This window comes from Pipistrellus kuhlii, unplaced genomic scaffold (assembly GCF_014108245.1).
Source record: "Pipistrellus kuhlii isolate mPipKuh1 unplaced genomic scaffold, mPipKuh1.p scaffold_m20_p_95, whole genome shotgun sequence".
Lineage (NCBI taxonomy): Eukaryota > Metazoa > Chordata > Mammalia > Chiroptera > Vespertilionidae > Pipistrellus > Pipistrellus kuhlii.
The window spans coordinates 87,895-112,220 of record NW_023425601.1 but is presented as its reverse complement, the minus strand read 5'-3'; the positions used below and the strand labels follow the sequence as shown (position 1 = coordinate 112,220).

Sequence of the window (24,326 nt, the reverse complement as noted above, 5' to 3'; positions counted from 1 at the left end):
AGATATTCTGAATGCTGATTTTTTTTTTTCTTTGTAAGCCACATTTTTGAATTGGTAAGGGACTTAAAAGACTAAGTTTATCTTTCTCCCAAAAATCTAAATCTTGTCATTCACTGTCTTGAGGCAGGGCTTGGTTAGTATTTTAATCCTTGGAAACTCTTCCTTGAATGCAATTGTATTTTTGGAAAGTTGTCGTTAATCAGCAATGTTTCTCCCTCTCTTTACTAGGTTGTTCGTTCAGCAGCTACAAGTGGAGCTGGTAGCACTACCTCAGGTGTTGTATCTGGCAGCCTCGGCTCTCGGGAGATCAACTATATCCTTCGTGTTCTTGGGCCGGCTGCATGCCGCAATCCAGACATTTTCACAGAAGTGGCCAACTGCTGTATCCGAATTGCCCTTCCAGCCCCTCGGGGCTCAGGAACTGGTGAGTTTGCCCTTCTCGTGACCTTTTGAGACATTGAGGTCTGTGGCCTAGTATAACTCCAGAAGTTTTCTGCAGCGAGATCTGTAACTTAGAAAGCTTCCATTGGCTGATAGATCACGTGAGTGAGTTCAGAGGTAATTCAATATCTTCTTAGTCCTTGCCCTGTGTTAATCTCTGCGAGAAATACCAAGGATTGTCCTTGCTTTCCAAGGACTCATCTTAGTGTGGCATCAGGGCTTACATACAGTGACCGGCTTAAAGACAGAATGACAGTTGAGGAACAGACAGACAACTGACTCATGATGCAGAGTGAAATACACGATATCCTCAGTATATTCTGGCCAAAAGTGTTTGGCCTATATTTAATTATGAGGAAACAATTAGACATAAATCATGAGACATTCTATAAGAAAATTGGTCTAGATTCTTTTCCAAAAATATAAATGTATTGAAAGGAGGAAAATGCAAGGATCTCCTAGGTAAAAGACTAGAGAGATAACCAAAAACCTTGATGGGCTTGTGGACCAAATAAAAGAGATTTGGAGAAATTTGAATACAGGCTTATATTAGATAATATAGTTGTGTCTGTGTTGAATTTCCTGGGTGTTACGATGCCTATGTCGGAAAATATCCTTAATGTTATTTGTACAGGTAGATATATTTAGAAGTAGACAAATTATGATTCTATATGAAAAGTATATGGATATTTATTTACTAACCTTTCAATGTTTCTTTAGGGTTGTGGGTTGTGTTTGTTTTCTTTAATAAAAAGTTGGGTGGGCAGCTAATTACTTTGGGTACCTCAGTGTGCCTGTCCCTGTGCTAGGCATGTATGATCTCATTTAATTCTCATGTTTCAAAAATGAGAAATTTGAGGTTTCTTGGAAGTAATTTGGCCATGATCTTGTAATAGAATTGGATTTTAAAACCAGGTCTCCCCAACTCCAAAGCCTGTGCTCTTTTACCATTTGCTACAGCTATATTAAATCCTATGGCATAATAATTGGGGAAGGTAAGAGGCAGATACTGTGATAGGCTGCTTGAACATTGGAAATGACCTCCTGTCCCAAGCTTATATATTTTGTAAGCCCCCTTCTAAGTTTTTATCAGTAACCAAACGTAGGTACCCATTCACTATTGATTTTTCTGTCTCACTTTGACTTAGCTTCAGATGATGAATTTGAGAATCTTAGAATTAAAGGTCCTAATGCTGTCCAACTGGTGAAAACAACCCCTCTGAAACCGTCACCACTGCCTGTCATTCCTGATACTATCAAGGAAGTGATCTATGACATGCTGAATGCCCTGGCTGCATACCATGCTCCGGAGGAAGGTATGTAGCTAGCCCACCACAGGAGGCTGAGCACTTTGCCTGGGTCATTTCAACCAATTCATGTATTTGTGAACACTCACTGTATGTCCATCCTCTGGGAATCAAAATGAATGAGCCACACAGCGCCCTTCTGTAATGAAGCTAATAGTAATATAGTATGACAGATGCCGAAGTAGTAGTGAGTCCTAGAGCAAGGCACCTGACCTGGTGGAGGTGGGGCCTGTAGGGGAGTTTCTTAAAATAAGTGTTTTCTGGAAGAAGTCTTGAATGATAAAAAATAAGGATATTTCCAGAGTTCCATCATATGAAAGAAAGTACATCCAGTGGGGGAAATGAACAGTGATTAAAATAAGAGCATCTTGTTAGCTGGTTGAAAATAAAATACCCAGAAGTCTTGCCCGGCCAGTGTAGCTTGGTGGATTGAGCGTCGTCCCATGTACCAAGAGGTCACCGGTTCGATATTCAGGGTACGTGCTCAGGTTTCGGGCTCAATCGATGTATCTCTTTTGCATCAATATTTCTACCTCTCCCTTTCCCTTCCTCTCAAAAAATCAAAACACATTTAAAAATAAAACACCAGGTAGTCTCTTAATGCGTTCATTGTCAAAAACAAAACATCTTTATTACCCAAGAAGTTGGGAACAATATTAGAAGAAATAGCTAGGCTTCCTGGCCTTTGAGACCACTTCATCAATCCATCTTTATTTCTAGTTAAAATGCTGCATATAATTACTGGGAAACTCATAATAGATTGTTTGAACCCAAGGTTTCATTACAGTGGGATTTTTCTGGGTTTTATTCAGGGCATACTTATTTGACATGTCCCATGGGATTGCCAAAAAGTGATGAACACTGCCTTTAATAGGTCAAGAAAATGTGGGTCTTATGAGCTTTTCATCCATACAGCATTCTGATGCAGAGCTCCCAGCTTCTAGACACAGAATCTTTAACCAATCTTATATATCCCCCCCCCCCAAAAAAATAACAATTTAGCTATAGTAATCACTTATTGACCTTTCCATTGTACTAGACATAATACTATAGGTATATTAATTTAAGCTTAGTGTAGTGACAGCTGAGGAAAGCGAGGAGACTAAATAAATTGCTTCTGGTCACAAAATTAGGAGACTTTCAACCATGCTGTCTTGGTTACACAGCAGTTCCTCAATTAAAATCATTTCGTTATAAGAATAATAAGATGCTCTATGAACTTTACTCATGCTATGTCAAGTAGCCTGTGGTAAAATGGATTTTATTAATGTCATTTTTGTATAAAGTCCCAAAACCTATCAACAACATTAAGTGAGGAGTTATTGTTTTACATCTAGCAATATGACTATGTAAACAGTTGTGGCAACTTGGAGTGGAGTTATCCAAGCTACCAAATAGGCATTACCATTGCACAGTTACAGAAGAGTTTTGTTTTGTTTTTCTAGCAGACAAATCTGATCCTAAACCTGGGGGTATGACCCAAGAGGTTGGCCAGCTCCTGCAAGATATGGGCGATGATGTATACCAGCAGTACCGGTCACTTACTCGGCAGGGCAGTGATTTTGATACACAGTCAGGTTTTTCCATTAATGTAAGTCAGTTCCAACTTCCTACCTTCCTTTTCCAATAAGTGTGTGTGTGTGCTCAGTATTTAGAGTTATGCCAGGGAAATGTCAAAGGTATTAATTTTGATCTATCTGTAAGTTATATGTTGCCTAAAAATGAAGGTAAAATTAGGATGTCTTTGGGATTTTCTTTTCATTCTTTGGGTTGGAAATGTTTTCCTAATGCATTTTTTATTCTCCTCTTTTTTCCCAATCTCCCAGTCACTGTTTATAATGATGACTTCCCACAGATCATAATAGCATGTGGGGGAGAGAAAAGTGGATAAATGATCAGCCAGAGAGAATGTGTAGCATTTCCAGCCAGTACCCTGGGAAGGAGTCCTACCATTTGGGGATGGCTGTCTTTGAAATTAATAATGGCTCAGGAATTTTCTTCTTCCATAGAGTCAGGTCTTTGCTGCAGATGGTTCTTCCACTGAGACAAACACACCTGGGGCATCCCAAGAAGGTAATGGTTTGTTTTTCCCCCTCTTTTGTTTGAATTTCTTGAGGGTGTCCTGGACAGGGAGTCAGAATACAAGCATAATTATAAAGTTTACTTGTTTAAGTGAGCTTTCTCAAGGTTGAGTTCAGTGTTCTGTAAATAGAGTTTCTATAAGCTAAAGTTAGTGGAACTGTGACTTAACTAACCCAGTATGGTTGCTATGGTAATATCCTTTTGTTGTACTCTTTAAACCATCCCATATATTTTTTGATGGCTTCCATGTTGACTTAAAGAGCTTTGGTGCCAATGGCTGGATTCTTGCCCCCAGCAGTGTCAGCAGAGTCCACTGGCTACTCGCCAAGAATTAGAGAAATGTCATGTGGAAACAATTCTAATGAGACCTTTTAAGAACTGTTTCTCCTTGGAAAGGAAAGATCTTTGAGGTCTAAGTTAGGAGACATTAAACTTAATATCTAATAGTGAAAAATTTTTAAGAGGCTATTAACTGGTAAAGTATTGGTTAGCTCATTTTGGTGGACTTACTGCCCATCTATAGTATGGGTGATAGTAATATTTTCAATAGAGGCATTAGGTCCTTCATGTAGTGGACTATAGTAGACATCAAAATGAATCTGATTAATTCCTGCACTTAAAGAATTTTGTCTAGTGAGGGAAACCTGCAACCATTATGGTACAAAGTAATTAACTGCTAGAATAGAGGCATCCTAGCATAAGGTATAGTGGGCATGTGATGTAATAGAAACTCGCATGGATGAGCTAGAGGAAATCAGCATTTCAGCTGAGCTAAATAAGTAAATGTGTGCTAAGCAGACGTGGGAAGGAAGAGGTAAAAGAGTGAGTATACAAGGTGTGTTTGGAGAGCTATTAGTACAGTATTTCTGGGGCTTATGGTAATATATAAGAGGAGGGAAGGTGGTGGACGATGTGTGAACAGTTGGGCAAAGCCTCCCTGGTGTACTATATCCACAGACCATGTCTATGACCTGTGTCGTCCGACCTTTCTGTCCTGCCACTGCAGTGTGAGAAGGGCATTCAAGTTGTACCAGGGACCTAAAGTGGAGAAGTGGTTTTCTTTCCACTGAAGGCTTGTTCTCACCAATATCCCAGTGTAGAATCGAACTGGTGTTTGGCTCTTTCTCAACAGCTTCAACTCCAGAGGAGTCTCGAGATGGGAAAAAAGATAAAGAAGGGGACCGAGCCTCTGAAGAAGCCAAACAGAAAGTCAAGGGCAGCAAACCTTTAATGCCCACCTCCACTATTCTTCGTCTTCTGGCTGAGTTGGTGAGGTCCTATGTCGGTATTGCTACCCTGATTGCCAACTACAGCTACACTGTGGGCCAGTCTGAGCTGATCAAAGAGGTAATGCTTCCCACTTCTGCTTAAGACTTTATACTGTTGTCACTGGATACCTGCTATGTGTTAGATGCTTTACTAAGAAGCTATGCATGTTAGCCCAATGACAAGAGAGGCGGAGGCCTCTCAAGACACATTAAAGTGCAAGGCCTTTTTTCTCATAATGTGGAGCAATCAGGCTCACTGCAGGGAGTGAGTTGCTGCAATTTGTTCATTTGTTTTGTGGAATATCGCTTGGTCTGCATTGTAGAGACTGTAAAAGGCCAGATTGGAATCAGAGAGAGCAGTTAGGAATCTGACTCGATATAATCTAGGTAATATGGGATCTTGGCGAAGTTGATGGGGATCGGGGAGGTCGTTGAAGAGATGTTTTAAAGTTAGAAATGGACAAGAATTGATTTGGAGGATGAAGGTGAAATCAAGGGCTCAGATATTTCATGGTTTTTTGTTCCTCTTAATAGTGGTCTGGTGCACGAGGCGGGGGTGTCCCTCAGCCTGGCCTGCACCCTCTCCAATCTGGGACTCCTTGAAGGATGTCCTACTGCCAGTTTACAGGGATCGGGCCTAAACCGGCAGTGGGACATCCCTCTAGCAATCCGGGACTGCTGGCTCCCCAACCACTCTGCCTGCTAGCCTGCTCACCCCCACTATCGCTCCCCCACTCACCTGCTCACTCCAAACTGCCCCACCCAGATATCTTGATCATCTCCAACTGACCCCCACTGAGGGCCTGCTTGGGCCGCCAACTGCCCCCCCCCCCCCCCCCCCCCCCCCCGCTGATCTACTTACCCCCAAAGGCGCCCCCTTCCCCCACTCACAACTGCCGTCCCATTCTGGCCTCTAACTGCCTCTACCTCTGCCCCGCCACCATGGCTTTGTGCAGAAGAACATCCGGAAAGTCTCCTGGAAGGTCTCCCAGTCTTCCCATGAGTGCCGTTTTCAGGTCAAGTCCCCCAGTGGGGACCTTCACCCCATGGGGGGTATAGACAGCCAGGGTGAGGAGCCAGGGCCTGTTTTCAAGCTGGCCACACCACCTTCAGGGTAGAGGTCCCCACTGGGGTGCCTGGCCAGCCTGGGTGAGGACTAATGGCTATTTTCAGGCTGGCCATGCCCCCTGGTGATCCAGGATCCCAGCCCCTCCTTTTTTTCTTTTTCTTTCTTTCTTTTTTTTTTTTTTTTCCCTTCAGCGCCTCCTAGAGTGGAGGCCAGGGCAGGCTGAAAGCAGGTATCTGGGATTTATTTATCTTCTATAATTGAAACTTTGTAGCTTTGAGCAGAGGCCAGGACCAGCCAGGGCGGGTGGAAAGCTTGGCTTCCTCCATCGCTGGGGGAAACCCAAGCCACCTGCTTGCTCCAGCTCCTTGGCTGCTGCCATCTTTGGGTTAATTTGCATATTTGCTCCTGATTGGCTGGTGGGCATAGCGAAGGTACAGTCAATTTGCATGTCTCTTTTATTAGTGTAGCTGTTAAACAGTTTGAAGAGAAAATGTGGAATTTGAGTGTATCCTGTTGGTCACTTAAATTTGTCTAAGGGACGGTAGAATAAACCAAACATAAGAATATTGGTATTTAGCTTTTGGGAGTACTCACATGTATGCAAGGATACCAGATTTGATAATAATAGTAATACAGGTCATATTTTATATATCCTGATAGAGAATTTATCTTCAGGTTACATTTTTCAAGTGAGAGAGCACTTTAAGAAACTAATCATGGTCTGTCTGGTATGGCTCAGTGGTTGAGCATCAACCTATTAACCCAGAGGTCCCTGTTTGATACCCATTCAAGGCACATGCCTAGGTTGTGAGCTCGATCCCCAGTAGGGGGCAAGCAGGAGGCAGCCAATCAATGATTCTCTCATTATTTATTATATGTTTCCCTCTTTCCCTACTTCTCTCCCTTCCCCTTCCTCTCTGAAATCAATACAAATATAATTTTTTTTTTTTTTTAGTAAGAAAGAAAACCAAATGTTTAGATTGGGGAAGAAAAGTCACTATATCATGTTTTCATATATGTAAAGGTGTGCATGCCTAAGGAGGTTTCTTCATAAAGGGGACATTGTTTTGGCAGTCAAATATAACAATCTTTTTATCCATTAATTAATGTTAGTAGACAATTGGGTAGTTTTTTATTTGGAAGTATTAAAAATAGAGCCTGCTGCAGTCATTCTTGCATGTGTTTTGGTAAACATATATAACCATTTATGTTGCATAGTATATGCCTAGGAGTAGAATTGCTAGTCTGTTCAGATTTACCAAATGGTGCCAAAAGTTTTCCAGAGTGGTTGTATCAATTATATTATTGCCGGCACAGCACATGTGGGAGTTCAGATTGCCATTACTCAGTATTTTTTCTTCTTTTGTATTTTATTTTAACCATACTAGTGTGTTTGTGACAGTGTTTTGCAATATCATTAAAATTTCCTTGTCTTTACTGGGCATTGGATATGAAGATAAAGTGTTTAAGTCTTCTTGTTTTCTGTTGAGTTCTTTATATGTTTTGTATATGAGTTCTTTGTGGAATATATGTGTTAAATATGCATTAGGCATTTATTTCAAAGTTTTCACTCATTTATGCAAGTTGCAGTTATAATTTACAATGAACAGCATTACTTGTAGAATAAGACTATTGCAAATTTATTAAGTATCTGCTTAATATATGTCAAGTAACCCGCTGGTACTGGGTACTCATAGGTGCTTTACTGATAATCCTCATCTCAGCACTGAAAGGTTGTTGGTAGTACTCCCCTTAATGGAGAAGACAGAAAGCTCAGAGAGGTCATAAACTTGCCTAAGGCCACACTTCAGAGTAGAATTGAAGCCTGGGTCTGATTTCAAATCCTTTTTATTCTGTTACATTGCTTTCCCAATTTATGAAGTTTTTTTTTTTTTTTTTTCCCCAGTTTTTACTAATAATGTCACAAAATTATTTACGCTTTTATTCAGAATACTGTTTAACTTTCATTTTAGTCACTACTGGGAAATTTTTAAAATTCTAATGAAGTGTATAATTTAGTAGTATCCTATATAATAAAAGCCCAGTGACCAAATGGCAGGATGATCAGAATGACCAATCAACCAGTCGCTATGACTCACACTGACCACCAGGGGGCAGATACTTAATGCAGGAGCTGTCCCCTGTGGTCAATGCGCTCCCACAGTGGGAGTGCCACTCAGCTGACTGGGATGAGTGATGCTCCCACAACGCTCTGATCCCTGTAGGCCATGTCCCCCACCAGTGCACGGATATCTTGCACCAGGCCTCTAGTTTAGTGTATTCAATTGTGTGGCCATCATCTTATCTGGTCCCAAAATCACCAGTGCATTTTGATCCAAAATCGGCTTGAATGATAGCAGATCTAAGTTTTCTTTTTAAGATAAGAAAATATTGTGGGATACAACATTGTTAGAAGGAAAGGTCTATTTTCTTCCCTGTTGTTGGACCTTTTTTGCTATTTTAAGTAATCCTACATTAAAAGTTATTATTTATCCATATTTATGATTGTGCCATTTCTCATTCAACCCCTGCCAGTTTCTAGCCCAGGGTCCTGGGCACATTGTAGATGTCGATGTTATAATTTAACTAGAGGCCCGGTGCACAAAATTTGTGCATGGGGGAGTGGTCCCTTAGCCCAGCCTGCACCCTCTCCAATCTGGGACCCCTTGAGGAATGTCTGACTGCCCGTTTAGGCCTGATCCCACTGACATCCCTCTCGCAATCAAGGACTGCTGGCTCCCAACCACTCCCCTGCCAGCCTGATTGATGCCTAACTGCTCCTCTGCCAGGCCAATTGCACCTAACTGCTCTCCCCTGCTAGCCTTGTTGCATGATCGTACTGCCCTCTCATGCCAGCCTGGTACCCCCCCCAACTGCCCTCCCCTACAGACCTGATTGCCCACAACAGCTCTCCCTTTATGCCTGATTGCCCACAACTGCCTTCCCCTGCCAGCCATCTTGTGGCGGCCATCTTTGACCATATGGGGGCGGCCATCTTGTGTGTTAGAGTGATGGTCAATTTGCATATTACCTCTTTATTATATAGGATTGAATACTGAAAGGATTATAGCACTCAATTAGGAATCAAGATTTGAATCCTTGCCATTGACTAAGTCCTTTGTGCAAGTCACATTTCTTTGGGCTTCATATTGCCCATCTGTTAGATGGCGAAAATATTGGACTGCATCAACTCCTATAGGCTTGCTAGGAACAGTTCTATTTAAATATCACACATAAAAATGTTTTAAGAAATGCCAAGTAATATCTAAATGAAGATGTGAATGGGACTTGGGAGCATAAAGTCTAGATTTGCTACTCACTTAGTTTGTACCTTTAAGCCTTGTTTTTCACATCTGGCTGGGTGACTTCATATAAACTCTGTGTGAATATATCTTGTTTGTCTACAAACGATATGGCATAACTGTGCTTATGAGTAAATATCATGATTAATGACTTTTCAGGACTGCAGTGTGTTAGCTTTTGTCCTGGACCACCTCCTCCCACATACCCAGAATGCAGAAGACAAGGATACTCCTGCCCTGGCCCGCCTATTCCTCGCAAGCCTGGCTGCTGCAGGGAGTGGCACAGATGCCCAGGTGGCCCTTGTGAATGAAGTAAAAGCAGCCCTCGGACGGGCACTGGCTATGGCTGAGAGTACAGAGAAACATGCCAGGTAAAATTCATGCCTGACCTAGTGCTGGTCACCAGTAGCATCCCCTTACTTCATTCTTGTCCCGCTGGATTTCTTGCGTTTGAACAAGTGTTCTGTTTATACCAGCCCTGTATGTTCTCTGGTTCTCTCAAACTGATTACATTTGGAGTAGGTGGGTAAACAATTTAGAGAAAACAAAGGACTGTTTTTATTCTTTAAGCAAGAGCAGGTTATTCAATCTTATTTTTTAAGAGTGCTACCACCCAAGGAATAAGTTTTCATCTATTTAGTTGTTACTTTTAGGAAGTAATAGAACACAGGAGGGTTATCTGGGGCAAGTTAGTAAAGATGTGGTTTAAGAACATGCTATAGTCACGTGATAGAGATGTCAAACTTCTCTCCCAGGCTTCAGGCAGTGATGTGTATCATCAGTACTATCATGGAGTCCTGCCCCTCCACGTCCAGTTTCTACAGCAGTGCCACAGCCAAGACCCAGCACAATGGCATGAACAATATCATTCGACTCTTCCTGAAGAAGGGACTGGTTAATGACCTGGCCAGAGTGCCTCACAGCCTGGACCTATCCAGGTAACATCATTTCCAAGCCCAGTCCCAGGCTATTGCTTTCTCTTTAATCATGCTGCTTGCTTTTCCATTTGCCTAATATTTCATGTTTTCTTACCAGCTGTGTAGTGAACAGCCAGTGTGATAGGAAATGTTTCAGTGTAGATGGGTACCTGAGTTCTTAGTATTGTGGCTAAGGCACTTTCTGTTTTCGGGCCTTAGTTTTCTCATTTACTGGAAACTTAAGAGTTGGATTGCATCACTAATTTTTTTTCCCCAAGCTTCCCCCCTTCAATTAAAAATAACCTTTGCCCTAACTGGTTTGGCTCAGTGGATACAGCGTCAGCCTAAGGACTGAAGAGTCCCAGGTTCAATTATAGTCAAGGGCATGTACTTTGGTTGCGGGCTTGATCCCCAGTAGGAGAGTGTGCAGGAGCAAGTTGGTCAATGTTTGTAACTCTTATCCCTCTCCTTTCTTCTCTGTAAAAATCACTAAAATATCTTTTTTTTTTAATGTCTCAAAATATTTTTAAATAAGTAAAAACAACCTTTTATTTTAAGATTATATGTGTATCATAAGAATACAGATGAGTGAAAATAGACACCATATTCCTGCCACCCAGATACCACTGTTCTTATGTATCTTTCGGTGGTTTTCTTACATACCTAAATAAAACTATAAACGAAACCTAAGGTGGGGTGGGTTTGTTTTTTGTTTGTTTTTATTTATTTGTTGCTGTTTTTTTTTTAATCTACCTTTCTGTGCAAATAAAGTTTCATCCTATTAAAGCCCAAATATATATTCAAAATTTTTGTCCAAACCAGAATTCAATTATGGACCTTGCATTACATCTGATTGTATCCCTTGTAACTCTATTCTAACAAAGGTCCTTAATTCATCTTTTAAATCGTTATTTTATTGCTGTTGTTTATGACACTAATTTGTTGAAGTGATCAGGCCAGCTATCCTGCAGTGTCTCTTTCTGGATTTGTTCCATTTGATACCTTGCAGCATAGTGTTTTTTTTTTGTTTGTTTGTTTGTTTTTTGTGGGGGTTTTTTGTTTTTGTTTTTGTTTTTAATATATTTTATTGATTTTTCACAGAGAGGAAGAGAGAGGGATAAAGAGTTAGAAACGTCGATGAGAGAGAATCATCGACCAGCTGCCTCTTGCACACCCCCTACTGGGGATGTGCCCGCAGCCAAGGTACATGCCCTTGACCTGAATTGAACCCCGGACCTTTAGTCTGCAGGCCGATGCTCTATCCACTGAACCAAACCGGTGCTGGCTGTTTTTTGTTTGTTTGTTTGTTTGTTTTTAAATATATTTTATTTTATTTTATTTTTATTTTTTTTACAGAGAGGAAGGGAGAGGGATAGAAAGTTAGAAACATCGATGAGAGAGAAACATCGATCAGCTGCCTCCTGCACATCCTCCACTGGGGATGTGCCCACAACCAAGGTACATGCCCTTAACAGGAATCGAACCCGGGACAACTTCAGTCCACAGACCTACGCTCTACCACTGAGCCAAACCGGTTAGGGCGCTTGCAGCATAGTTTAACTTGGTCCTTTACTCCCTGTTTTCTATAAACCTCTTGTTAGAGCTAGAGACTTAATGGAGCAATGTAAACATTATTGGCTAGGGTATATCATAGATGGTATATATCTTATTGTGTAATCTATGTTGTTACTTTGGCAGTGTAAAAATATCTAGTTCCCTATCATGTACTTAATATTCTTAGCACCAGTTGATAATCTTTGCATGCACCAGTTAATTTGTCTGGAGGCTATCAATGACAGTTTTCTAATTTATATAATTTCTTATATATTATTAGCATTTTTCTATGATTTAGCCCATTAAAGAGGGAAAATCTGGTTATCTTGACCTACACTAACCATTTGTTAACATTCTGTCCTGTTTTCTTTAATCACCCCCTCCCATCCCCTTATTAAGAGATGAATGGGAAATGAATCATTTGAAATTCATGCAAACAGCTTGTTCCTTAACCTCTGAATGCTTTAGCACGTTCTCCTAAGAACAAACATACCCTTATATGATAGTACTCAGTATCTATCCTAATATATAAAAAGCCAGGGTCCGTAACAGCCGATCGAAGGCTCGACCAAACACCAGAAGTCAGTCCTGCAGTCAGTGCTGGGTGGGGGGCGTGGGGCTGCAGATCAGGCCCAGAGAGAGATCTGCAGCCTCTGTGGCAGCTGTTGATCAGCCATTGCCTCTCCTTCTCTCCTGGCTTCAGCAGCAGCCAAGCCTCCACAGGGACAGCTGATCAGGCCCAGAGATGTTGACTGGCATAGAAACCGACCAGTCAGAACCAAATTTGAGTGAACTGTGAGGAGCCAATGGCTGCCTAGGAGGCAGAACTTTTGACTCTGACTGGCATAGAAACAGACCAATGAGGACCAAATTGGCTGGCAGGGTAGAGCAGTTGGGGAATGAGATTAGGCCTGCAGGGTTGGGAAGTTGGGGGCAATCAGGCAGGCATGCAGAAGGGCTAGGGGCAGGCAGGTAGGTGAGTGTTTAGGAATCAGCATTCCCAGATTACAAGAGGGATGTCTGACTTTCACTAGTCTATGTATGTAAAAGCCTAATCAACCAGCCGACCGGTAGCTATAATGCACACTGACCACCAGGGGGCAGACGCTCAACACAGGAGCAGAAACCACAGGCATAGAAACATAGGACAGACTGATGAATCTCATAGGAAAGAGAGGAGGAGGGAAGGTGGTAAGAGATTAACCAAAGAGCTTATATGCAAACTAGAGGCCTTAGTGCATGGATTCATGCTTTGGTGTGGTTTCTCAGCCTGGTCTGCACCCTCTCGCAATCTGGGACCCCCTCGGGATGTTGGAGAGCCTGTTTCGGCCTGATTCCCTTATGCCAGGCCTAGAGACCCCACCAGTGCACGAATCCATGCACTGGGCCTCTAGCATGTTTCATATTCGTATATCCCCAGTTATTTCAATTATGTCTTTGTAGCCCAAAGGAGAGCATTTTGATCCAGTGAACATCACTCAGTTGACATTTGGTTGTCACAGGCTCCTTGTTTTTGTTCGTTGTTTGTTTGTTTGTTTTCTATTTTTTATGGTAACTTGATTGTTTAGAAGAGTCCAGAGAGCCAAATGTTTTATAGTAATATCCCATAATCTGAATTTGTCTGAATGCATCTTTATGGTTAGATTTGGGCTAACCTTTTTTCTTTTTTGGCAAGAGTAGTATGTAGGTGATATTTGTTCTTCTCATTGTATCTCAGCAGGAGACATGTAATGCCATCTATTATTGGTGATGCTAAGTTTGATCATATAGTTAAGAGTTACATTTCCCCTTTGTAACATTGTGTCGATAAGTTATCTGTGAGGTGATGCTTTTGAGCTCATAAAGATCATGTGAATATCCTGTACCCTAAAGATTTTTAAACGTTTACTTCATTGTCACTTGCTGTAGCTCATTTCTTTGGTGTGATTTTTAATCTTTATTGTTGAAAGTATTACAGATGACCCCTTTCTTCCCCTAAAGATTTTTAACTCAATAGTTTTAGCATTCATTGGTGAGCCTTGCCTAGATCATTTACATTGCTGGTTGCAAAAGGATGATTTTCTGATTCTCTTATTCCTTTGTATTAGATGGCATTCTTATAGATTCTTTTTGATACTCAGATTATTTCAAATTTGGCCTGTAGTAAGGACTTCATTATTTTTTTTTTAAATGTCTTCTAGGACAACAGTATGTCCCAAGCTCTCCTTGTACCTTCCATGCCCCATTTTTGGGGATAATTGTACTATGGTGAGCATTGTTGCCTTTTAGTGTGGATTTCTGTGTTCACTCCATCTCTGTATCTTCCTTTATCCCAGCCCCAACATGGCCAACACAGTCAATGCTGCTCTGAAGCCTTTGGAAACACTGTCCCGGATTGTGAACCAGCCCAGTAGCCTTTTTGGCAGCAAGAGTGCTTCTAACAAGACCAAGGCTGAGCAGGATGCCCAAGGAGCTACCCAGGACTCCAATAGCAACCAGCAGGACCCAGGTAGGGAATCGGAGCGAATGGACTGGCGTGCTGACAGGGTGGGCATAGTTGTTCTATGGGCATCGCAACTGTTCTGGCTTGGTATTGTTTCCCTGGGAACTTGCTGGCCTTCCAGAGATCTGTCACAGTGGCGTGGGAATCTGCCCCACAAAGAATTGCTTAAAATTGCAGCCTTATTTGGCTGTCCTCACACGTAGCCTTGTCTTTTCCTTTGTCGCCCATTCATTTTATTCTCTGAGAACTTGTAAACTTGCCCAGGGAAGGGGCCTTACCGTCTTCACGCTTGCCTCGTGGTGCCTTGCACATAGGCACCCTTTGATTATTTTGCTGGTTGGTTGATTGTTGCAGGCGAGCCTGGGGAAGCAGAAGTGCAGGAGGAGGATCATGATGTCACTCAGACAGAGGTGGCAGATGGGGATATCATGGATGGGGAGGCTGAAACCGACTCAGTGGTGATTGCTGGGCAGCCTGAGGTGCTCAGTTCACAAGAGATGCAGGTAGGGAGGCAGATCACCCAGCACACCCCTTTTGCGGCGCCGAACCAAAATCCCCGAGTGATGTGGGTGGGTGAGTACTTGGATCCTCGCGGCAATGCTGTCTGCTTTGTAAAGGCGCACGGACGATGTACTTTAGATGCTCGTAAATGTATTTGGATTGTATTAAATGCTGGGTGGGGGGGCCGGATGCTATGTACTATTGATATGGAATCGATCCCAACGAGAAGACTTCGGCTCGGGATAAATGTTGATGTAGAGAGCTGGCTTTTGGGCCCAGGGTCTTTGATTTACTTGGCTCTGGTATTAACGGAAGCTCCTTAACATTACTGCCATTGCTATAGCGCCAGCTCTCACTGCAGTACTCAAACAGTAGTCTTGTAACAACCTTAAAGAAAGCATTGTAATTTCCGCAGCTGGTGGCAGTGGTAAGAAATCAGGCCTAAGTCCTAAGCTGCTCGTTCTAAGGAGATATGCATGTATTCCTGGACAGTATAAAGACTAACCTGGTCTCAGATCGCTGGGATGGATCCATGTGAAGGACATTCTGAGTGTGGATTGGCAGCCCGCGGTAGTTTCTGTGCTCTTAGCACCCCCAAGTGCGTGGTACTTATATAATGCCGCCTGTCACACATTATCTTAGAAATACATGCTCCCTTGCTGGCTTTTTTTTAGGGTTTCAGCACTAGCACAATGATAGACTTGTGTGCATCTGTATATGTTCTATTTCTCTCCAGGTTGAGAATGAGCTGGAGGACCTGATAGATGAGTTGCTTGAGAGGGATGGCGGATCTGGGAACAGTACAATTATAGGTGAGAGCCCCAGAACTGAGTAAAGCCTCTTCCTTTGCCTCAGTCTCTCTTGGGAGGACCCTTTTTCTCATCATCTGCTTGCTCAGCTCTGCCTAAGGGCTCATAGCCAGCCTAGATCGCTGCTTGTCTCGATGTTGACTGTCTTACCGATGAAAAATTCACAACCCATCTACAGACCTGTGGTGGGTCTGAATTGGTGCCTATGTGGGGGAGGGGCGGGGGTGGCCATCAGTAGAGATGATACATTAGGCACATGAAGAGGGTTTATTATTCATGGGGGTCTAGAGTAGGCTATAAAGGCTGTAGGGTGAGAAAGTGCTATCCTTTCAGTTCTTCAGAAAAATTCAGGGGCTTTCTGCCTCTGAGTCTCAGTAATGTAAAAAAATAAAAAATAAAAATAAAAAAAATTGATCATTCCCTAAGGGTAGCCCTTTTTACCACCGAGAGGGAAAACGGCTAAGTATTCTTAGCCGACTGTCATCTGGCTCCAAGGGTATATGTGTTACTTTTTTTATTTTACTGATGAACGAAATCAAATGAGTAGCGGAAGTAGACAAGTATTTTTAAATTGGACAAGGCTTTTTCACACCCGTTATCCTCTGTGGTTTTACAATCAGTGGAATTGGCAAGGCAGATGTGATCATCCCATTTTACAGATGAGGAAACTGAGACTCAGACTGGTAAAGTGACTGGCCAAGCTCAAGTAGATAGTCAAAAGCAAGAGAAACTAGGTCTTCTCCCTCATCTTAAAAAAAAAAAGAAAAGAAAAGAAAAAAGAAAAACAATGGATGTCTGCCGGGTGTACATAGCTACTTTAGGCACACCCAGTCTGGAAAGGGGAGTCCTCTGTTGTTCAGTGAAGGCTCTGCTCTGTAACCTTCAGTGAGCAGAAGTGGAGAGGATGAATCACAAGAGGACGTGCTGATGGATGAAGCTCCTTCCAACCTCAGCCAAGCTTCCACCTTGCAGGCCAACCGAGAAGGTGAGAGTGCCGAGGCCGGAAAGGCCTCCCTTCTTGCCCTGCACGCCTGACAGATACCACACTAGGGTTCTCCTGGAGGCAGCTGCCCAAATGTGCAGAATAAGGCAGCATCTGTCCGCATGCGCTGACATACACCATCCACTTTATCCTCAGCCAGTTTTTCAAATAACATGTCACTACCGCTTGCCCAAAAGTTTGTCACTTCTTACTTGGTTCGCTTTCTTCTCACCTACCTGCTCTCATCGCTCCTGATTCCCTCTTACCAGTAGGATGCAGTCAGTAGCAAAGTAGGGCTGGAAAGGCAAGGGGGCACCAGCAGACTTGGCCACGTCCTTGACCATGGCTTTTCAAACATCCACATTCAGCCACCCTGCTCAGCGTTTGATGCACTGAGTAGCACTTTCAGGAAATCAGGGCTGGCTCACTTAGCCTGTATATCACCCCAGATCTGGTTCTTCCTCTCCTAGTCAGATACCACATCGCCTTCCCACTCAATCTGCTGGCCTTCACAGTAGCCTGTTGTCTAGCTACTCAGTTTAGTCCTCCAATGTGCTCCCTTTGTTTTAGATTCCATGAATATCCTGGACCCTGAGGATGAGGAGGAGCACACTCAGGAAGAGGACAGCAGTGGCAGTAACGAGGATGAGGATGATAGTCAGGATGAAGAGGAGGAGGAGGAGGAAGATGAGGAAGATGATCAGGTGAGGGGGGACTGTGTTGGGTTGGTTCAGACAACCTCTTCCATGGGAACACAGAGCTGGAGAAAAGCAACAGCCTGGGTGGCTAGTCTCAGCGCCTCCTTCCCTCATGTGCAAAGGCTTCAGAAAATCCTTACCCCCAGCAATTCTCCATCTCCTGTTTTCCCCTCAAGGAGGATGATGAAGGTGAAGAGGGAGATGAAGACGATGACGACGATGGCTCTGAAATGGAATTGGATGAGGATTACCCTGATATGAACGCTTCTCCCTTGGTCCGATTTGAGCGCTTTGACCGGGAGGATGATCTCATCATTGAGTTTGACAACATGTTCTCCAGTGCTAGTAAGATACAGGGGCTCAGCTGGGTTTTATCTCTTGATTCTTATACCCTTTTTTAGGGTAAGCCAAACAGTGACTGAAGCAGATCAGCTATCAATTTGATCGATAGCACTTCTTTTCCTATGCCACCTTCCTGGGGCAAGGAATATCTGATTCCATCTCTCTCGATAAGTGTATGCTTAGCAGAAAGAATAGTGAGAGGCTCTTGTTCTCTCCACCTCGGTAAACAGGCAGCTATTTTAGAGCCTGGACAACTTGATGTGCTTGAATTTTATTAAAAAAATGAGATACCAAGGCTGACTGCGTCAGGCACCCTCCAGTAACAAGCCATTCAATAATCTTTATTTCTAATGCTGCATCTTGAGAGTTTGGGTCCAGCCTTTGAGCTTGGCATTGGGGAGTAGATTTGAGCACGTTCACTTGGTTCATCAACGATGCATCTTTTTCGGAGGAGAGGGTGAATTTCTCCCCTCCTCCCCCATCAACATCACAGTTCCCTTTTAGCGTCGCGTTCTTAAAATCAACCTGTCTTGAGAAGGCAGCTCTTAATACCAAATCACAAGCATGACATAGCAAAAAAGACTGTTCTGGTGGGTTGTCTTGGCCAAGTAGTCTTTTACCTCTTTGAGCCTCAGTTTGTCGCCTGTAAATGAAAGGTTTGAGAAAGAAAAAAAAAAAATGGGTTGGATTACATGATTTTCAAGATACCTTTTATTCTGTGATTTTCTTTGCATTTTTGTGATTTGCTCTTACTCTTTGAGCCTGTTTGTTGCCTATAAATGAAAAGTTTGAAAAGGGGGAAAACTGGGTTGATTACATGATTTTCAAGATACCTTTTATTCTGTGATTCTCTTTTGCATTTTTGTGATTTGCGTCAATCTCCCTTATGTTGAACCTTTGTTCATTCGATAAATTGATCAAATACTAGAGGAATGCAAAGAAAACAGCCCTTTTCCCTCCTAGGAGCTTATGGTTGATTAGGAATTAGAAATGAGCAGGAACTATATTGTAATATGGTAAGAAAGCACAGAGTAGATGGTTAGTAAGCCAATCTGTAGTGTCAGAGGAAGTGATGTATAAGCCAAGAACAAGAGAGGAGGTGAAGAAGAGGGAGAGGACTCTTCAAAGTGGAGGAGGCAGCATGCTGCTAGGGGCCTGGAAGTGTCCCTGTGGCTATAGTGCGGAGAATGGATTGGGAGAAGGCACTACTCAGGAGGCTGTTGTAGTATTTAGGTGAGAAATGGTGGCATAAGCCATGGTAGTGCCAGTGATCACAGATGAGTCGTGGGAATGAGGGAGAAAGGACAAAGCTCAGGTTTCCGTGTGAGGAGGTAAGGCCCAGGAGACATGGTTCTGCTTGGACGATCAGGGAAGGGAGTTGTTTTTGGCACTGACCCCTTGCATATTGTCCTTGCAGCAGACATCCCCCCATCCCCAGGAAATATCCCTACCACCCACCCACTGATGGTTCGCCACGCAGACCACAGTTCCCTGACACTGGGAAGTGGCTCCTCTACAACACGCCTCACCCAGGGCATCGGGCGCAGTCAGAGGACCCTAAGGCAGCTGACAGCCAATACAGGCCACACCATTCACGTTCACTACCCTGGGAATCGCCAGCCCAACCCGCCTCTCATACTTCAGAGGTGAGTTACAAAGGTGGTTGGGCTCACTGGGCTTCAGCATGGTCTTAACCTGGAGGGAGCAGCTCATCACTCAATGCTCTCTCTCATCACACACCAATCACATAGTTGTCCCGTTTCTTCGTAAACTATTTGTGTAGCCTTTTGGGGAATGCCAACTTGTATAATATGTTCTTTCGCTTTCGGTGTATTCACTAAGCAATCATTAAGCATCTCACATACCAAGCAGTTAACACTTTAGATACAGACAGAACATGATTTGTGCCCTAGGGGTTAGTGTTTAGTGTTTCTTTCACTTCTGAAGTTACTTTTAAGTAGTTTTAGAAATGAAAGAAAGGGTTATAGGTATCTTAACGGTCATTGTACAAACCACAGTGAGTATGCAAGTGAGGCATTATACCCTAACACAGTTCCTAACATTATCAGCGACACTCAGCCTGAATAAAGTTACACGAGAGTAACTTCGACTTATTTGTTGTGTGATCCGTCCATAATAGTGTTACGCATTTCGAGAGGATGCAGAAAGGGTCGCACAGTAATAAGTTGAAGGGCCCCGATGTACAGTGACCATGGCATTCCACCATCACCCTACAGGTTACTTGGTCCCTCTGCTGCCGCTGACATCCTTCAGCTGAGCAGCAGCCTTCCCTTACAAAGCCGGGGCCGGGCCCGCCTCCTGGTGGGCAATGATGACGTCCACATTATTGCCAGGTCTGACGACGAACTGCTGGATGACTTTTTCCATGACCAGAGCACAGCTACCAGCCAAGCAGGCAAGTGTGTATGATGCATTTTTGTCATTCTACTTTTTCTCTGCTGAGGGAAAGCAGCACAGTATCTGCCCTGTCTCGAAAAGCCTCATTTTATAATAGAAGCCAGAACCACTCAATGACTTAGCCAAGGTAACAAAAACTTTACTTTTCTAAATATATTATTATTATTGATTCCAGGGAGGAAGGGACAGGGGGAGAGAGAGATAGGATCATCAATGATGAGAATCATTGATCAGCTGTCTCCTGCACACCTCATACTGGGGATTGAGCCCTCAGCCCAGGCATGTGCCCTGACCAGGTATCTAACCGTGACCTCCTATCTCTGGTACTTATGATGCGCCAATCTTTGTGACAGACACTGGGTCCTGTTAGGAAAATACCGTTGTTGTTGTTTTTTAGTTGACACATGACAAGACCAAGAGTCTCACTCTCCTTTGTTCCCCTACAGGGACCCTGTCCAGCATCCCCACTGCCCTGACCCGCTGGACAGAGGAATGTAAAGTCCTCGATGCTGAAAGCATGCACGACTGTGTTTCAGGTGTGTGATGATAGCTTACTTACCAGGGCAGTAGTGAGCCCTTCAGTGCTGAAACAAGTACATGGAAGTGGTTTGCCTGGTTCTCGGAGGCCGCAAGCTCTGCCTCTTTGGTTCTTCGCTCCGCCTCCCCTGTGTAGCCTCTGATCTTTGCTTCTTTGATTCAGTTGTTAAAGTGCCCATTGTTAATCACCTGGAATTCCTGAGGGATGAGGAGCTAGAAGAAAGGCGAGAGAAACGGAGGAAACAGCTGGCTGAGGAAGAAACAAAAATAACTGACAAAGGCAAAGAAGACAAGGAGAACAGGGATCAGAATTCACAGGTGATTCATCTTTGGCCGTGTCTGTCTCCCTTAACTTTCTATGATTTTTGACATGCACGTAGCACCAGGAGTCATTGTAGAATCCTTGGATGTTCACATTGAAACTGGATTTGCTGTACATTCACATGGTTTTGGGGGTGGGGATTCAAACCCAGAGGGGAAATAATTTCTCCAGTGTCTTACTGGGGAAAACGAGTCAGAACCAGAGCAGCTCCTGACTCAGCGGTCACACTGTGTGGTCTCTACCTTTAGAGACTGCAGCTGGGCGAAAAGAATGGCCTTTACCACAACCGTGCTCGTGGTGATTTGGTTCCGTTTGTCTTGGTAGATTGCCTTACTAAGTGTTGAGGCAGGGAGGCTTACCAGATAACCCCATTCCTTCATCTGCTTAGGCTTCAGAACAGAGAAAATGTTTTTAACCTGAACCCCCATCACCACATACAATTTTCTAGGGCTCAAAATTGCTACCATGATTTTGGTTTAGAGAAAAGCTAGCTACCTACCTTTTTCTGAAATTTCTGGAACCTACAACAGTGTAGCTTTAAAATAGATGAATTAAAAGCTAATCTGTGTTCTAAAAGCCTAGTGACCATTACAGTGAAACGACCAGAATGACCGGTCACTATGACGTGCACTGACCATCATGGGGCAGACGCTCAACGCAGGAACTGCACCCTGGTGGTCAGTGCACTCCCAAAGCCGGAGCACTGATCAGCCAGAAGCCGGGCTCAAGGCTAGCAAGCACAGCGATGGTGGCGGAAGCCTCTCCCACCTCTGCTGCAGTGCTAAGGAGCAGCGAGCCAAGCAGTAAGGAGCAAGCAGATGGGTGGTTAGGATCGAGCCTAACCCGGCAGTCAGACATCCCCCGAGGGGGTCCCAGATTGAAAGAGTGCGAAGGCAGGGCTGAGGCCCCCCCCCCCCCCCGCATGAATTTCATGCATTGGGCCTCTAGCAGAAATATAAAGAAATTAAAAGACTTCAGTGAAACACTTTTATTATACCCTACTCAGTAGTTAGGGTATCTGCTGGATTAAAAGGAAGGATATTGTCATGTTCAGTTAGTAAGAAATATATTTTTATATGACTTTGACCTAATAAACAGTATTATTGTTCTAAACACATAAAAACGGATAGAAAATTAGCAAGCCTGGCTTGTAATTGAAAAAGCTGTAGTGAGCAAAATGAGCCCAGGGAAGGAAAACACATACAGATAAAACTTGAAGAAATTCTTGTTAGTCTCATGATTGTAGTCAGGTCATATCCTATGTTCAGCCCAGCTCTAAAGTGGTTATTGTCCTTCTCATTCTTTAGTCAGTCATCTGGTGGTCCCCTTATTCCCAAACCATCTCTGAACAAGAGTACATATTAGAGAAATTGGGGATATATTTGCACACTTAGGTATTCATCTTCCATTCAGGCCATTGAACTCATAGATGGCATATATGTGTGTATGGGGGAGGAGTGACTATTGTAGTTGAGCTCCAATGTGTTTGCAGAGTACCACATTGGTCTGTTCCTTCTCTTTGCAGTGTGCTGCGTCTAAGACAAATGACTCTTCTGAACAGAACATCTCAGGTAACTCTCCCTTTCTCTTCCTCTCCTTTCTAACTGGTTGGTTCTTTCTCCTGATCCTTCCAAGTAGCTGGCCCAGGGGGCTGAAGATAAATGCTGGTGCTCTGTGGGATGAGGTAGTAGATTGTATAGTTTTAGGGTCGTACCCCATCTTGGAGATAACTATACAGTCTACTGTCTTTCTCACGGTGGTACGCTTTCCCTCCAACGTGCTCTGTTCAGCTTCTCGTTCCGATTATGCTGTGTAGCCTTCGGGCATGTGTAATGAGGCAATGTGACCCCCCATGGCTCCCAAATGCCAGTCTTCTGTGGAAATTGAATTTATCCAACTTTTTAAATGAGTTGTTTTTGTTTTTGTTTTAATAGCGATTATGTTCTTCTTAGTTCTCTGGTATTGAAATGCTTTTATGAAATGATATTGTGGGATTTTTTTTTCTTAGCTAAACTAAAAGTCAGTAACCCTATGTTAGCCTCTTTTTACTTTTTGCTTCCTACGTAAATTTTATCACTCTGTGGAGTTCAGAATTCTAAGAACATAATCTTGAGTAACCTGCTATTGGAGAAGGTAGCTTTGTGGGCTAAATGGTATTACTATTATATGCTTTCTGATCTTCCTAATCTTCTTAATGTCAGTAGCTATTTTGTGAGTCTGATAGGTCTATGTGGTATTATATGTCTCCCCCACCCCTATTTCCTCAGAACTGCTTCCCAATACCAATACCTTCTATCTCCTTTGGCACTTGAGTTGGGAAATGATTGTACCAAAGTCTACCCAGTCTTTTTAAAAGCAGTGAAAGAGGGTAGGTGTCCTGGTGCCCTTCATTTAGCAAAAGATCTTTGAGAGGGTCTAGCATCCAATAACGTGACTTCTTGCCTACTGCCCTTACTAGAGGATTCTGCTCATGCCGGGGTGAGGTAGTAAGTTGTATTGTTGTGTGGGGTAAGGATTAAGGCCCCAGTAGAAGATAACTATACAACTTACTACTTTCCCTAGTGTGTGGCATATTCACACTCAGTCTTGGCACAGTTGCTTCCCTCAGACAGAATTATAGATATACCTTGGATAATCAGGACTGGAAAAAAGGAGTGGTGGAAGGGGGCAAGTGATAATTTAGAGTGGAGCAAATATAAAGTAACTTGAGCTTTTCCCCCTTCTGGGGCACAAAGAATTTAAATGTTAGGTCCTACAAAGGGATCTCCAATTATTGGGACTAAGATAATGCTGTGCCTGAGCCCTTATCCTGAGCATACTAGCTCAGGCACATGCTGTTGCTATTGCTAGGGGGGAATCCTGCATCGCTGGCTAGGTGGGATACTTGTCAAGCCACGTGTGTTGATTGAACGGCTCCTTGGGTTCTTGGCTGATTGCCCTTTAACACATCCATTGTCATTCTTTCCGAGAAAGATGGGACTCCTATGCCTGACAGCTACCCAACAACCCCATCTTCGGCCGATGCAGCTACATCTGAGTCCAAGGAGGCTGGTGTCGCTCTACAGCCTTCACAACAGCAACCAGCACTCCCAGCTCCCCCAGCCTTGGGAGAGATTGCTCAAGAGCTGCAATCCCCAGCTGGAGACGGTGGAAACTCTGGCCAGCTATTGATGCCTGTAGAGCCAGTGGAGCTGGGAACCGCAAGGCCAAGTGGAGAAGGTGAAACGACTCAGATGGAGTTATCCCCAGCTCCCACTATAAGTGAGTGCAGTTTCAAGGTTTTGGGGAGGGGGGT

The 24,326-nt window shown here is 43.4% G+C and overlaps 1 protein-coding gene across 20 annotated transcripts in view; it reads left to right on the top strand.

Moving 5' to 3' along the window:
• HUWE1 (HECT, UBA and WWE domain containing E3 ubiquitin protein ligase 1) overlaps positions 1-24,326 on the top strand; it is a 143,592-nt gene that overhangs the window by 100,937 nt on the left and 18,329 nt on the right. For 17 of the 20 annotated variants that reach the window (XM_036428912.2, XM_036428911.2, XM_036428922.2 and 14 more), the window contains 19 exons: positions 229-424; positions 1,590-1,757; positions 3,194-3,339; positions 3,758-3,821; positions 4,963-5,177; positions 9,629-9,840; positions 10,225-10,407; positions 14,256-14,428; positions 14,777-14,925; positions 15,660-15,735; positions 16,619-16,717; positions 17,285-17,418; positions 17,589-17,757; positions 19,172-19,400; positions 19,992-20,170; positions 20,619-20,708; positions 20,873-21,027; positions 22,557-22,602; positions 24,005-24,292. In XM_036428912.2, the coding sequence (XP_036284805.1) occupies positions 229-424; positions 1,590-1,757; positions 3,194-3,339; positions 3,758-3,821; positions 4,963-5,177; positions 9,629-9,840; positions 10,225-10,407; positions 14,256-14,428; positions 14,777-14,925; positions 15,660-15,735; positions 16,619-16,717; positions 17,285-17,418; positions 17,589-17,757; positions 19,172-19,400; positions 19,992-20,170; positions 20,619-20,708; positions 20,873-21,027; positions 22,557-22,602; positions 24,005-24,292 (2,971 nt within the window). The remainder of the gene's footprint in view (positions 1-228; positions 425-1,589; positions 1,758-3,193; positions 3,340-3,757; positions 3,822-4,962; positions 5,178-9,628; positions 9,841-10,224; positions 10,408-14,255; positions 14,429-14,776; positions 14,926-15,659; positions 15,736-16,618; positions 16,718-17,284; positions 17,419-17,588; positions 17,758-19,171; positions 19,401-19,991; positions 20,171-20,618; positions 20,709-20,872; positions 21,028-22,556; positions 22,603-24,004; positions 24,293-24,326) is intronic. The other 3 variants (XM_036428924.2, XM_036428923.2, XM_036428928.2) reach the window with 3 other exon arrangements.